This window comes from Daucus carota, chromosome 3 (genome assembly GCF_001625215.2).
Source record: "Daucus carota subsp. sativus chromosome 3, DH1 v3.0, whole genome shotgun sequence".
NCBI lineage: Eukaryota > Viridiplantae > Streptophyta > Magnoliopsida > Apiales > Apiaceae > Daucus > Daucus carota.
In genome coordinates this window covers 8569024-8585064 of record NC_030383.2, presented here as the reverse complement: position 1 = coordinate 8585064, position 16041 = coordinate 8569024, and the positions used below count along the sequence as shown (strand labels likewise).

The following is a 16041-nucleotide window of genomic DNA, read 5'->3' as shown; positions in this document are numbered from 1 at the left end:
AAGGATTAATGTACTGAGTTTTTGGTCATTTATTGCATTTGATGGCCCTTTATAATGTTGTTGATGGGTGGTGTATGAATAGTATGAATGCATAGATTAATTATTTTTTGGCTGATTTGGTAGTTTTTCTGTTTATGTTTTTGTTAAGTAGAATCTGGATTTTGTTGCTGTTTTGTGTTTTCTAAAGCTTCTCATTTTTGCCTATTTGAGGTGTACTATTAAAGTAAGATCTGTACATTTTGACTTGCCAGTAACATTCAATTCTTAGATATCTAAGAGTAGTATCTCTGAGTCATATATACGAGTATATGTATTTTAGACCCCACAATTGCGAGCCCTAGTATCAAAGACTCGGGTACACAAAATACGAAAGTACACGAAACGAGTTGTCGGGTCTGGTCTACACGACCGATTACCATTTTGATTATCAGATTGTTTGAAGGTTTTGTACTGAACGAGATCTTTGTTCTAATTCATCTGCACCTGTATTCTATGTTAATTTGTAAATTGCAAGAAATTCAAAAGTTCAAAATCCAAATATAAAAGAGAAGATCAAACATTCTGAAAAGCACCCCAAATATCATCTTATCTGAAATAATGTATAGTCCTTGAAATAAACCTGACCTTACTCGTAAGTAGGGTTCAGGAAGCATGAGAACTGAACTTACTCTACTTCTAGTAGTAGTATTTACAAGCAATGTTGTCACAATTCGTGTGAGTTCATTTGATTCACCGAACTTTGAGCAACCCACGAAAAGATCAACGAAAGTAAACTTTAACGTGCTACCTTTGCAGTGGCATGACTTCAAACACGTCCTAGTCTCTGGACAAGTCGAGTCTCGATTTCCATTCGCTTCTCCATCACAAAGGCATAGTTGGCGATGAGTTCTTTGGTCCCAGCACGCGCTGCAAGCTTAGAGGCAAGAGATGTTTTGTGCAACTTGCTCTCGTACATGTCTGCTATCGGAATGAAACTTCCTTTCTTGTTGCATAACCAACCATGAGCTGCCCTTAATGCTGCCCCTAGAGGAGCCGAGTCTGTTCAACAAGTATAACGACATCCCTCTCAGGATTATAAAATATGTTGCAGAACAAAAGGGATAAAAAGTAGGCCTTGCGGAGAAAGCACATATATAATTGCTAGATTGACAACGTGATTTATTGATGTTTTTTGAAGTGTCAAAGTTTGAGGTCTTTAGGGAAACAACCTCAGAAGATGTAAGGCTTGTCTACGTCTTACCATCCTCAAATTTTATCCAAGAAGCAGGATACACCAGGCATGCTTGGTTTTGTTTATGCTAACCATCTTTTTATGTAAGATTCTGAGTTGTGGTAAACTCTAGGATATGCTAAGGGTAGCTGGCTGTTTATTTAGAAGTATTGATCATCTCAACTGAACTTAGCAACGACTAAAAATTGTTTTCAGCAACTTAAATGGTTTACTAACCTGGCCTTTGGACTGTGTATACATTACATCCGAAAATGGAAGCTATTGAGCTTAAAATGCTGTTATTTGCCGATGCTCCACCAGTTGCTATTATCCTATTCGGAGGATTAGGCATTCCAGATCTTTCAGCATGAGCTCTCATAGAAAGTAACTGGCCCTCGATTAATGCTCGAACCTGTACAATTTTCTATTAACTACCAAAGACAGCTGCAAATATTCAAGAAGTGTTTTTTTGTCTGAACTGGGAAGTCTGCTAACCTCAGATGAAGGATCAAATTCCTTCACTTCCTGTTCTAAGACACTCAAAGTGTTTACATCCAGACTTGTGATGTACCGATGAAACCCAACTGAAAAGAGTTTAGATGATTCACTATACAAATGACTCTCATTTGAGTAAATAAAACATGTACATTATAACTAAATGCAATCAAATCATGTACTATTCCAGCTATCACTATAGGCTAGTGAGCAACGACAAACAGAATTACCAAAATACATCATATAATAAAAGAACTGTTTTGAATGATATAATCAAAACAGTGAAGAGAAGTGAAGTGATCCAACGTGGACTACATTTATAATTATACGTACCTGGCAAGGGAGGAAGTATTTCATTATCTTTGTAGTAGAAACCTAATTTTCCACCTATGTACAGGAGCAGTTTATATAATAAGAAGCACAATTGATATTTTATTATTTTACTTCGAAAACAACCAACATGTTTAATTACCATTAAGCGGTGGTGTTTGCTGAAGAAAAGTATTGAAAGTTTCCCATGATCTATTAGCACAACGATTACGTACATCTGGGAAGGTCATGAACACATTAGAAACATGAGAATCATCAGGCATGCTCTAAAACTTGAAGATTTCAAAATATACGAGTCGAGGATGCTAACCTTCACGCACAAGAGATCCATTCTTATATACCAGCATTACCATATAGCTTTCTGTATCAACAGGATTTGGAAAGAAATGCCCTTCTAATCCTGGTTGATGTTCCTTGGTTATTCCAAATACCTAAATGATAAGAAAGTTAAATTGTTTAAAGGTGGTCTCATGTGTTTATATGTGGTTGATTTGTTGGTGGGTAATTTCAAATGCCTTGATTATATTCATTTTATTATCATAATATGAATAGTATTCTTCGAATCAAACTGAGATTTTTAGAAGAGGTTATATTAGTCTCTGCAAAAGCCGACTGAGTGCAAACCACCAAGTCAAACTTGCCATCTGCAAGCCCATTAACTTACAGTATCACTAGTACCAAGACTGATTGCCAGATCCCCTGGAGTGTTGAGTGTCAACCCTACAATTTCCAGAAACAGTTTTTCATTCATTATGCATCCAAAATAATTTAGATATCTGGTTTTATGTTACTGTTGGTAAAATTAAGATTGATATTGATAAAATTACATAGCTTTCATACTAATTTTAATACTAATAGCTTTCATACTTAAATTCAAGACATCAGTAGGTATGCACCTAGAATTAGCAAATAAGAATAGGTATGCATGTGGGGTGCATCAGGAATCCTCTACAGAGCAGACAATACGGCAATAAAACAGAGTGAACGACTGGAAAAGGCATGATGGAAACCTAGTACTTGAATCCTTAAATAGAGAAGTTCTCACCTGCTAGGCTGTTAGGATTGTCACCTGACCACTGCACAACCAAACAGTCCTTGTTGAAGTGGAACCTGAAAGCAGCAGTTACAACCAATACTTCAATTTAAATATAAAAACAATCCACCACTTAGTTTTTGAAAATGAGTAACCTGGTAATAAACTGATTGCATCTATGAACATCAGTCTTATTTCAAACTCTGGAACGACTATACTATTCCAAAAATTGTTTCCATGGGAAAAGGAAGATACAGGGATATTGAAACCATAGAAAATATTGTTACTAACCTTTCCACGAAGTAGGGAGCAATCAAACCAGCAACAGCATGTGCAGGAGCTAATTTTCCAAGCTTCTCTTCCAAATTTGGTGCTGTGACCTATACAAACATTTACCTCGAGCTTAATTAGATAGACCAGATATTGGTATCAACATCAAGGCCAGTGATCTAGCTATTGAATGGAAATGTGAAATGAAATAAAGCATGACTAACACGAACCTCTATAGCTTTTTTTGACCAAATCCGCTGCTTAATATCCATCAAATTCATCCCTGCCCCATCTGTCTGATCAATACAAGCATATGCTCCAATAAGAATTGATGCCATAAAAGAGCTAACTAAGGAGATCCTCTCTGTGTCCTTGTACACTTTCGGTTGTGTTTCATATATCTTGCGAATTTGTGGACCAACATATCTCTCGTGTGCACGAGAACCAGTGAGTTTAGACAACTCCAATGCACCACCAACGGCTTCTTCAATAGCTTTGCATTGTTTGGTAGTACTACAGTCCATCCATATTGGTGACTCATTGACCGAAAAGGCATACCGAAGTTGATCAACAAGAGGTTTCTTCGGATCCAATGATGATAATATTGCCCAACTGTCTCTTTTCCAATATACACTACCATGTTGCTGCGCACTACCAGACACAGCAGTGACTTTGTTCAAATCCAGTTTTTTCTGAAGCCTTTTAAGCATGAGATCAAATGCTTCCACCCACATCAATGTTGGTGAAACAATTCGGCCATTAATTAATGGATCTCGGTACACTCCGCTCTCTGTTTTATAATGAGGTAACTCTAAATCATAATTAACAACCTCTGTAGTGACAATGTTGAGGTTGGAATCTAGCACAGTTGCCTTGAGTGACCTACAAATACCAATATATCTCACCATATTATGTAAATAAGTAAACATAATGTTCGATTCATGATTAATGACTCTGTGCCAGAGTAAAATTTCAAATATACAAGGCTGATAAATAACATAGTTGTATAATATCTAAAAAGAGAGTTACATTTGATATGTGATCTTCAGCTATCATGACTGCAGAGGCCATTTCAATTCTAGATTCATTTCAAATCAAGTTTGTACTCATTTTTTTCGATCACTTTTAAGGTTTGTCTTACTATTTCTAATTCATGTGGCATCACAAAGAGAAATATTTCTTTAAACTTTTGTTCTGTACAAGCAAAAATACGTTGTCAACTCATGGTAATATTTTTGTCACACATAAACCAGAAATTTAGGTAAATAAGTTAAATAAAATAAATTTTAAAGAATTTTATGATTTAATCATCTTATTTAGTATGTGACATAATATCAACATATAACGACTCATCAAGAACACAAAATCATTGATTTGCGATGTGTTACATGTGAACCGGGACACCAGAGATATAATTTTTACCTCTATCATAGGGGCATGGTTGGAGACGAAATTATCTATATTGTCGTTTATACTGATCATATGACATATTTTAAAGATGTTTGCTTCTTAAGTTATAGGAAATCATTTTGTCTCGTCTAAACTAAAGGTCTAAAATCCTTTAGATAAGGATGCTTGTGAAAGTAACTGAAATCATCTACTTGACAAAAATAAAAATATAAACAAGCATTAAGATAGTTTGGAGATGTGGAAATATATATTGTGAAAGTACATGATCTCTTTTTTATTCGGGAGTATCTCCGCCAAACGATACTCGGTCCACTCGGCACTCACTATCAAATTCTGGCTGCTAAAGTCTTATAATGTGTCCATCTCTCAGAATTATCTCTAAACTCATTTTTTATATACCAAATTATTAGCATTGTACTGATTGTCCAACTATGCGTGAGATAAAAGGTTTGTTAGTAAACTGAATAAAGAAATGGGATTTTACATTAGTGGTTTCAGTAGACACTAAAAGCCTGCTAAATATAGTCTTAAAGATACTATCTATACCTAAATGACCTTATAATTTACTGAATTAATCATAAGCATTTTTGATGTAGTTTTCCAATATCTATATCAAAAAATTGGAAAACGCTAGGTAACCGAGAAATGTTCCCAAAAGTCCAAATTCAACTTGTATTCACGTCAACCTCACCAATCAAATTATGTCATTCCACGTCATTTCTAAATTTTTTGGATAAATAATGTGGGATACCTAAGATGGTTGTGACGGCGGTTAGATGCGGTTGGCACCTAACGTTTCGTGCTGAAGCTATTAATAAATCTTGTTGAGTTGTGTGTGTAGGAGATTTGTGTGATGCCTATTGACACCCATGCATAATTGTGACACATAACGACTGAGATTGTATTTGTCTACATAGCACATGGAGATACTAAAACATGGATTAGTTTCAGTTTTATACGCTAATCAAGCTGAGACCAAGTGCTATAGCTGAAAGTAACCCTGTTTTTTGGATTTTTTTAACATGTTATTTAATAAAGAAAAATGAAAAACATACGTGCGCGCAAGTGAGGGGGAAACGAAACTAGGGGCGCAAAGTAGATAACATTTGCAAAAGATGAATGGTGAAGGAGTAAAGAGTGAGAGACTCACTGAGTGGAAGTGTCGAATCCGAGAAAGAGAGATCCCTCTGGCAAGCTCAAATCCTCCATTACGGCAATACGGTGAAATTATAAATTCAAGTCCCTGGGCAGCAGAGAGAGTTGAAGATAATTGGAAATGGTGACCAGATTGTGCGTTTGTGGGTGTATATATAGTTGTATGTATGTTTATCAGGGTGATTGCGTCATTGTGGTAGGCTGTGACGGAGTTGTGTGACTAGGCAGACCACTTGTGCATGTTCCTTCTGTCCAACCAAACCAGTTTCACTTCGTATACTTAAAAGGGTGTTTTTGGTGTCACGAGTCGGAGTAACGAATTTATCTGTTAATTTTTGACTTTAAGTTTCGAAAAGTTGAAAATTCTGATTTTTTAAATAATATATATTTTTTTAATTTTGATATTTATAAATATATATAGTACCATTTTCAAAAACAATAACTTATAATAATTTTTATATTTAAATAAAAAATTAAAGTCACTTCATCCGTCCTTTTTAGTTGTCACATTTCTATATTTACTGGTCAAATTGACTATTTTTTTACCAAAGATTATAAGTCACTATCTGTATATTAAAAAACTGGAAATTATATCCTAGAGTAGATTAAAAGTTATTTCTTATGACATATTTTTTTTCAATTATATTAATTAAAAAATAATAATAAATTTCAGACAAATTTTGATCAATTTGACTAATACAAAATCAAACGTGACAACTAAAAAAAAGATGGAAATAGTATTTCTTTTTCATAATTGACTTTTCATTCATATTTTTTTTAAAGTTGCGTCAAAGGACACCTTGTAATCTTATTATTCATGTTCTAATGTGTTATATGGAGTAATTTTACGACTTATATCTCTATTTATGAATTATGATAACTCTCACACGTACATCAACGAAAATCTATCAGTTAATGTGTATTCACAAACACACAATAAAACTTACTCCCTCCGTCCCACCAGATTCTTTACAGTTTCCTTATTTGACCGTCCCATCCATTTCTTTACATCATAAAACTTTCTAAAATAGTTAATGGGTCCCACCATTTTTCCACTTTTCCTTTCTTTTCCCACTACTTTTACTCCACCAACTCCCTTTTATATATTAAAAATCAATGGGTCTCACCCCTTCACCCACTTTTCCTTCTTTTTTCCACTACTTTATACATATTTCTTAACCTCCGTGCCCAAATCCAACGTAAAGAATTGGGTGGGACGGAGGGAGTATCATACTTACTGAGTAGCAAACATTCCACCAAGTTAGATATTCTTCGTTTGAGCTTGAGACGAACACAAGAAGTTTTTAATGATCGTCTGGGAGGCAAATATGTTATTTTCTTTAAAAAAATAAATGTAAATGTAATTTATTATGCACTCTTTTAACTCTCGTAGATACTTGTTTAAAAATATTTTTCACTTTTATTGTGTTCTTAATATAGTATTATTTTATTACATAAGGTTATTTTGTCCCCTTATTTTACTGTCGGCCTTTTCGCATGCAGTCAAATTCACATTTTATATATGCACTACATCCTGGTTCCACCAATTTAACAGATAATCTGATTAACATTTACACGAGTATTGTATTGGTTTTAAAATTTAATTGAAATCACATTTTTTTAAATTAATATGTAAGTTTAATGAATCATATATTATTATATTACTTTAATAAATTTGATCATTACGTTGATTAATCATTCTTATTGATTCACTTATTCACTGAATATTATCTCTAGACGTTCATCAAAAATATTATTATTTAAGATTTTATCATCTTTTAAAAATATTTAGAAAAACATCAATCAAAACAATCAGGCTTTGAGTTTTTTCGAGTTGATTGAAGTTAATTCTAGTTGTATTTGGGATGCATTTGAGGTTATATTTGGTTTGACGAGAGTAATTTGTGAAGGAACCTATGTCAAAAAATGATTTCAATAATTGAATTTTCAAAATTGTATTTATATTTGATTTAGATTAATGATGGTGGCAAGTATGATTGTACAAGTTGTGAACCATATTCTGTAAATATTTTTTTAAAAATTGGTTTTTTTGTATTATAATTTTAAAAGAAACATTAATTTTACAAAAAGTTTCTTGAGTTTGGTATTTCTTTTTTAAAAAAGCCTTTAATATTTTACACAACATTAATAATGTTGTGTTTGGTTGGGGAGAATGGAATGGAATGGAATGAAATGAGTAAAATTACTTGGAACTAATAGAGATAGAAAGGAAGTTTTGGAGTAAATGTAAGTGAGGGTAAAATTGCTATGATGAGATTTGAAGAGAAATTGGGGGTAAGAGAGAATGGAGCATTCCATCTCAAATTGAAGGTATGATCTCTAGTAAGGAATTGAATGGGAAAATGAATGAAAATTTGTTAACAATTGCCCATAATATAGTTGATTTTTTATTCCATTCCTTCCGGAATCATTCACCCCAACCAAACATTAAAGGTATGTTTTGTTCCGTTTAAGTGATTCATCTACAGATTCTTACCTGTGAATTGCCTGTTTAAGTTATGCTTGTGAGACTCATTTATCACTTCTGTTTATATCAGTCACCATTTTGTGACCAACTCATCATGAAAAGTACGATATCTTGACCGGTAATTGTAATGATTATAATTATTCAAATTTATGGCTTACAAAAAGCCTCATTGTAAGAAACTACACTGTCCTCGCCAATCTAGCGGAGGAGACATGGCAAACAAGTCGTAGTTAGGGTGACGAACTTGAAATTTTGATCCAGATTGCAGCTGTATGTGTGAATTGCGTGGAATTATGCTTTTATGTGAAACTCATGCATTTAATCATCACATTTAACTTTCCAACCACTTGATAAGAACATATCTCATGACTCTTTAATCAAATTTTAATTTTAAATTTAAAGACTAAGTCAAAAATTAATGTTTCAATAAATTCTTAGAAATTCTTTAAAAATTTAAGAGTCTACTCTTTTTTTTTTATGAGCATCTAGTAGCTCTTAATTTTCATTTATAAATATAATATTAATTTTTCTCTAATCTTTTCTCTCTTCTAATTATCTTTTCCTCTCATTTATATAACATAAATATAAAATATGAATAAAAAGCTACTCTTTTTTTTTTTTGACAAAAAAAGCTACTCTTAAATATGAAGAATATTATTGGAGTTCTCACATTTTCAATATATTAATTCATTAGAAATCATATTTTATATTATTATTTAGAAAATGATTTAGGAGAATCACTTTGAATGCTCTTGTACACCGTGTATTTAGCTTCCGTCTGTCTTGAAAATAGTGGAGGAATGACATTATCATAATTAGATATTGTTATTCATGACTGTTGATCTGCGCATACATTTGTTCTAATTTGAATAAGCGGTTTATTAGTTGTCTATATTGACAGAAAAATGTATACGAAAATATTTCTAAGCATTTACTTATTCTTATATTTCAATCGTCAAGAATTGCTAGCTTAATTATAAACAAATTATCATACTTGTCCATAAGGGTGGGCTTGTGCTGATTGTTATAATAATTTTTAAGCTATTTTTCTAACCGAGAATATCAATCATAGATAGTTTTTTTTATATGTATATAGAAGTCATCATTTTTCCTTGATTTAAAATTTTATTTGAGAATTTTTGCCTTAAAAGATATGTATAAATTGTTAAAAACAATAACTTGTTGGGGGTCTCTCCTTTTTAAATTAAATTTTTATAATTAATATTGTCTAATAATTGTTACAAATAACACATATAACTTGTTGATATCAACTATTTGTGAAGATCGTATAATTAATAAATGTAATTTAAGAACTGTATACTATAAATAATTGTAATTTTTAGAGGAGTTGTAGTTTCGGCTCAGTATAAAAATTTAACATTGAATATATTAAAATATGATACACATCTCAAAATATCTAGATATTTTTCTTAAATCGTTCAATTTTTTTATTTGATTTCAACATGAGCGAAAGAAAAGATCATCCCAAAAAATATACGGTGATAGTAAATTTACACAATGGGTCTGGTCTGGACTCTGGCCCGTCTGGGTACTACCCTACAGACAATAAGCCAATAATCTTTGACAGTATTGGTTAAAATAATATAATATTTGTAAATTTTGCTCAACAGCCAACAGGTGAGGCGTGATGCTTTGATAGGACATGCTTATAATGATTGGTTTAGACTTTAAAAATAATTAGCTTTTCTGCCCGCGCTCCGCGCACGGGTGTCTTGATATTGTAGTTGTTTTTTCGTGGCATTGTGAATTAATTTTATGATTATAACAGAAAATTAAACCATCAAATAATCCCAAATTAAAATTTAAATTAAATTAAATGCCATCTAAAATCAACAGTCTGGATGAAAAGCTCGTAGTCTATAAAAGATTTGAGCATAATCTTCTATACTTTATTACATTATTGTTTCATAAAAATCTAAATATTGTAGTACGATTATTCAGCTGTCTTGTCTTGGAGATGTTATAATCAGAGATCTAGTAGTGATACACATTTATCATGATTAAGCCTAGAACGACATAAAACATTTATAAATTATACTCGTATTGTTTTGAAGTGAAATATACAATTATATGATTCCGTATGAATGATGAGAAAATTAAAAAAAAATATCTATATCTCATGCTATATTCGTGATTACAACCATTCCTACAAACACATGGACGTTTCATAGCAGATTGGCATACAGAAGGATTGAACAATAAAAGTATTTTTAACAAACGGAGAATTATGTCACTCTAACCTGTGTGATTCCGCACGATAACACTCGACATGATTAATATGACCGGTCGTTCCAACAAATCTTGGTATATAGGATTCACATCATTCGTCAAATATCCCCATAGATGCACACGTAATGATTGACTTGTACACGGGTATAACAACTTGTTTTAGTCGTTAAATCAATTATTAATACAACTGTAGAGGAATTATAACATTAATATGGGTAATAAGTGGATACATATAATCCATCGCCCAGACTCATTCTAATCAAACGAACATTCCCACGTGGTGTGTTGATAATCTGCAGAGGTTGAATGTTCTCAACAACTCCTATAACATCTGCATAAAATTTGATCACATGTTAGAAAGGATTCTTTAAATTGCCAAAACTTAAATCTACAATAGTCTCACCCATGGAAAATGTCTGATCACTATTGTCTTCCTCAGCACGATGGATTATCTACTCCATCTGCAAAAAATCAAATTTATACCTTGGTATATCACACTAAGAATCGCTAGACAGACTGACAGTGGTCTGCATACAGAAGACCACGGCCCGACTGATCGAATTGGCCTGAATCTCCCAGATGCCATCCTCACGTAAAACGTTGAAAATTCATATATGTTTCCTACTGTAATGTAATTATCGAACAGGTTCAATATCTCAGCCTTGACATATGCATGAACATCTGTACTCTCTAGTAAGGAAGACAAATATTTGTGGTAATATATTATACATCGTGTGTTAAGCCTGAAACAAAAGTTATATCATGTACATGTTTGAGTGTCTAACCTGATTGTCGATCATGATTAGGTTATAACCAGCAACATTCCCGTCAATTGATGTCCTGGGCCAAATTATTGATAATTGGACCTGGATCCTCCAATCAGTTCTGTCAGTGTTCAAGGTTGATAGCAAGCTGAACATGGCTACAACAGTGCAAATACGAACGATGTTAAATACTTTCACTCCAAGAAAGAGATAGGTCGAGTTAATACTCGAGAAGTCCTTATGAGCTTATTAAAGTAAATTATCTTAGACATTATATAATGAGTCATAAGACATGCTTAAATCGTTGCTAATTAAAAGAATAATGCATATTTTATGGTAGAAGATTGATATCAATCCAAAAAATTTTGCAATTATGTTACCAATATATTACGTGAGCATATCAATCTAAAAAATGCTTGTCTCGATCAGAAATCTTATAATAAAAAAAAACCTCTGCTTAAATATTTTTGGCTTCTCTTCATTAAAAAGACATAATTTTAAGGTTATTATTAATCAGGCTTATATATTTCTATACTGATAAAAGAAATTATTCACGTAATTTTAAAAAAGAATTTATTGCACATAACATTAAATTTTTAAAGATAACACGGTTGTCAAATATAATTGCAGGTATTAATTATGCACTATTTTAGGAATTTAAAGATATGTGATTGATTCTTCTGATGTGCTTAAATAAATAAGGGAAATTATTCACGTAATTTTAAAGGGTATTTAAAATTTTATATTAGATTAGATGAATAAAAAAAGTCTCATTATTCTTCATTAAAAACACACAACTTTAATTATATTTTGTTCTTATCTTTATTAAAAAAAACATAAGTTTAAGGTTATATTAATCAGGCTTCATATTTCCTTACTAATAATTTGAAGAGGAAATTATTGCACGTAACATTAAATATTAAAAGATAATAACACGATTGTCAAATATAATTGCAGGTATTAATTATGCACTATTTTAGGAATTCAAAGATATGCAATTGATTCTTCCGATATGCTTAAGTAAATTTGCACGTAACATTAAATATTAAAAGATAACATGGTTGTCAAGTATAATTGCAGCTTTTAATTATGCACTATTTTGTGCATTCAAATATATGTATTTGATTCTTCTGATATGCTGAAATAAATAAGGGAAATTATTCACATAATTTTAAAAGGTATTTAAAATTTTATATTAGGTTAGACGAATAAAAAAAAGTCTCATTATTTTTCACTAAAAACACACAACTTTATTTATATTTTGGCCTTATCTTCATTAAAAAAACCATAATTTTAAGGTTAAATTATTCTCGTAAATTTAAAGGGTATTTAAATTTTCATGTTAGGTTAGACGAATAGAAAAAGTCTCATTATTCTTCATTAAAAACACACAACTTTACTTATATATATTTTGGGTTTCTCTTTGTTAAAAAAAAAAATAATTTTAACGTTATTACTAATCAGGCTTAAATATTAAAAGACTAATAATTTGAAGAGGAAATTATTGCACGTAACATTAAACATTAAAAGATAACACGGTTGTCAAATATAATTGCAGGTATTAATTATGCACTATTTTGGGAATTCAAAGATATGTTACAGAATAGTGCCCTCGCTCCGCGCACGGGTGTCCTGATATTGTAGTTGTTTTTTTTTTTGGCGTTGTGAAATAATTTTTATGATTAAGAACAGAAAATCAAACCATCAAATAATCCCAAATTAAAAATTAAATTTAATAAGATAAAATGTCATTTAAAATCAACATAGCCCGGATGAAAATACTTCGTCCATGATATGAAAATATCAGACTTACCACCCATCATTTCTTCATGCATCATATTTGTATTAGTCTTGCAATTCTTATTTTGAGCAAGTCAAGTTAGACCGTAAGCTCCAACTCTGGAGGTACTTGAAGAAACAATTTCACAACCAGGTGGTTTAGTATCCTTATGTGGTCTTCGTTTCTTCAACCATTTTAATAGATCATCGTTTGAAAATATTTTAAATAAATTTAAATTTCAAATGCTTTGAATTATAGCACTTATCGAATCAGTGCTTACGTATTAGTTAAGACAGTTAAAAACAAAAGTTAGAATGAATGCATAATTTGTGGGATTTTGCTAGAATCAATGCTTTGAATTATCGTTTGAAAATATTTTAAATAAATTTAAATTTTAAATCCTTTTTGCTATGAATTATAGCAGTCTATATCCATGTATCGGGAAATATAAAAAAAATAATATATAAAAATTTCATTATCAAGAGCTAAACTGTGATGTAAATAAGTGTTCCATTGATTAGGATGTATAACAAAAATTCTTGATTTGGAAATTAAATGTGTTGAATATGGAAAAACCAGTATATATTATACAAAAAAGTATTGTAATAATAACAGCTAAAATCAGTTAAATCAAATAAATTTTGACCGTTTTTCCTTATTTACATATGGGTTATAGCAGGCTAGACACATGTATCAAAAAAATTAAAAAAGTCAAAATATATAAACCTTCCTTATCAAGAGCTAAAATTATGGAGTGAGATATTTATTTGAAATTATAACAAAAAGTCTTGATTTGAAAAATGAATATAATGAACATGGAAACTGCAAAAATTTAATAGAAAAGTATTTTAGTAATTAATGTCAAAATCACTGGAAATCAAATAAAGTCTGACTTCCCTATTTGCATATGAGCTATAACAGTCGAGATCCATGTATCCGAATATTTAAAAATCTAATATATAAAAACTTCCTTATCAAGAGCTAAAATTGTGGAGTGAAAAAAGACTCCATTAATTTGAAATTATAACAAAAAGTCTAGATTTGAAACTTGAATATAGTGAATAGGGAAACATCTACATATTATACAAAAGAAATAAATGCCAAAATAATTGAAAATCAATATTTTGACTACTTTTCCCTATTTACACATGAGTTATAGCAGGTTAGATTCATGTATTTGGACAGAAATTGCGTCATATTCATTCTCGGTGGTTCTTGTCAAACAACAATGACACACGATAAGATGTAAACAAAAAGTCTAGATCAATAAGCAGATGTTGTGGAAAAGTGAATATAAATCTTCACACGATGAGCATCCGATAGTTGCATGGACGAATCATCTCTATTCAGCAGCTGCAAGGAAAACTCAATAACAAAAAGTGGCTCAATAAATGCATTAGAGTACATATGTGCATCCTAATCACTATCAATACGAAAGGAAATTATTTAAAAATAATCGTTAGAAATCAAAAATAATCTCAAATTCCTGGAACATGAAATCAATAGAAATCGTGAGAACGGATTTCTCAGCTTTTCTCTGTAGCAAATTATCAAACACGTTAAATACAAAATCATATACTGATTATGATACCTGCAGCGTTCAAACAACAAACTTCAGAGGTTCAACAATAATAGAATAAACAAATATACACAATGGAGCAAATATTATAAATTAAGCTGGAAATAGTGCAAACCTATTTCACGACCAATGGTGTTATTCTCTTTTTGACTTCGAGACGTCATCCCTTGTGGAAGCATCGTCGCAAAAGGACTTTGACGGATACTACCTGATGCATACACGGATCAACGCGATTTGTGCAAGATAAGTAGAATTCTATTATTAAATAAAGTAAATAAGCGCAAAGCAAAGTTCGTAGGTAGATAAATTAATGTGAAAAGAAAGCCAAGATCAGTAGTACTCGTCACGATTAGAGGCTTGGAAGAAAGAATGATTTTGAATGTGAAATTAAAATTATCTGCTTTGATCTGATAAGAATATCATATGCAAATAAGTAGTAAAGCTTAAATATGAACTGACGTCGTGATCAGTGGCACGATTCAAGGATGCGTGATTAATGCTATTTTGAAATTGAAATCTTGATATGATGATCGTGATATGATTTGAATGTGCTCTCAGATCCAAAGATACTCATGTCGGGTTTCTTGAAGATCCGAAATGTTTCATCGCAGTGTTAATTTGAATAAGAAGATGCGGGGTCGAACCGGAAGCTTGATGGGTTGATCCACTCCAATGTGAAATTATCATATCAGCCTTAAAAAAGAAAAATAAAAATAAAGATGAATACAAACAATCAAGGATATGAGGTCTTGATGACGGTTATATATATATCCACTCTACCAAATATATAGATATATAGACATATACATATATACATTGATATGAAATCAATCAAACAAATTAGCATAATATATATATCCACTCTCTACCAAATATATGGATATATAGACATATACATATACATAGATATGAAATCAATCAAACAAATTAGAATAAATAAAATCATTGTTTTAATTCTTGTCATACTATTGTTTAACGAAAGCTATAATCAAGGAAATTTGAATCTAAAATTGAAAAGAGACAACCATATGATTCCAATTTTGCAAATTTTTAGATGGTAATGGAAAGAATCGAATGAAATTCACTCCATTCCCATTCTGAAGCACCAATCATGCATATAATCAAGCAGAGCTAAATATTGACCACATGTGCCTTCTAAATTGCTTACAATTTCTGATCCTCAAAAGATATTATTTTTCAAATAAAATTAAAAAAATTCAAACCAATTAAATATATAAAAAGCATTGATTATGCAGCTGATTGAGCATGCTTAAATA

At 31.3% G+C, this 16041-nt stretch overlaps 1 protein-coding gene across 1 annotated transcript; it reads right to left on the bottom strand.

Moving 5' to 3' along the window:
- Positions 1-559: 559 nt before the first annotated feature.
- On the bottom strand, positions 560-6070 carry LOC108210574 (xylulose kinase 2). Its single transcript, XM_017381917.2, has 11 exons — positions 5899-6070; positions 3569-4220; positions 3360-3448; positions 3081-3145; positions 2700-2755; positions 2346-2466; positions 2178-2252; positions 2039-2092; positions 1706-1794; positions 1448-1622; positions 560-1038 (listed from the first exon to the last, which is right to left on the bottom strand). Exons 1-11 carry the CDS (start codon positions 5955-5957, stop codon positions 806-808), a joined length of 1668 nt encoding a protein of 555 aa, XP_017237406.1. The 5' UTR covers positions 5958-6070; the 3' UTR covers positions 560-805.
- Positions 6071-16041: the final 9971 nt, after the last annotated feature.

Excerpts from the sequence above, each read along its gene's own strand:
- LOC108210574 (XM_017381917.2), bottom strand. The coding sequence starts at position 5,957 with ATGGAGGATTTGAGCTTGCCAGAGGGATCTCTCTTTCTCGGATTCGAC. Across the intron at positions 2,093-2,177 it reads GCAAACACCACCGCTTAATG|GTGGAAAATTAGGTTTCTAC; the intron begins GTAATTAAACAT and ends TCCTGTACATAG. Across the intron at positions 1,623-1,705 it reads AATTTGATCCTTCATCTGAG|GTTCGAGCATTAATCGAGGG; the intron begins GTTAGCAGACTT and ends AAAATTGTACAG.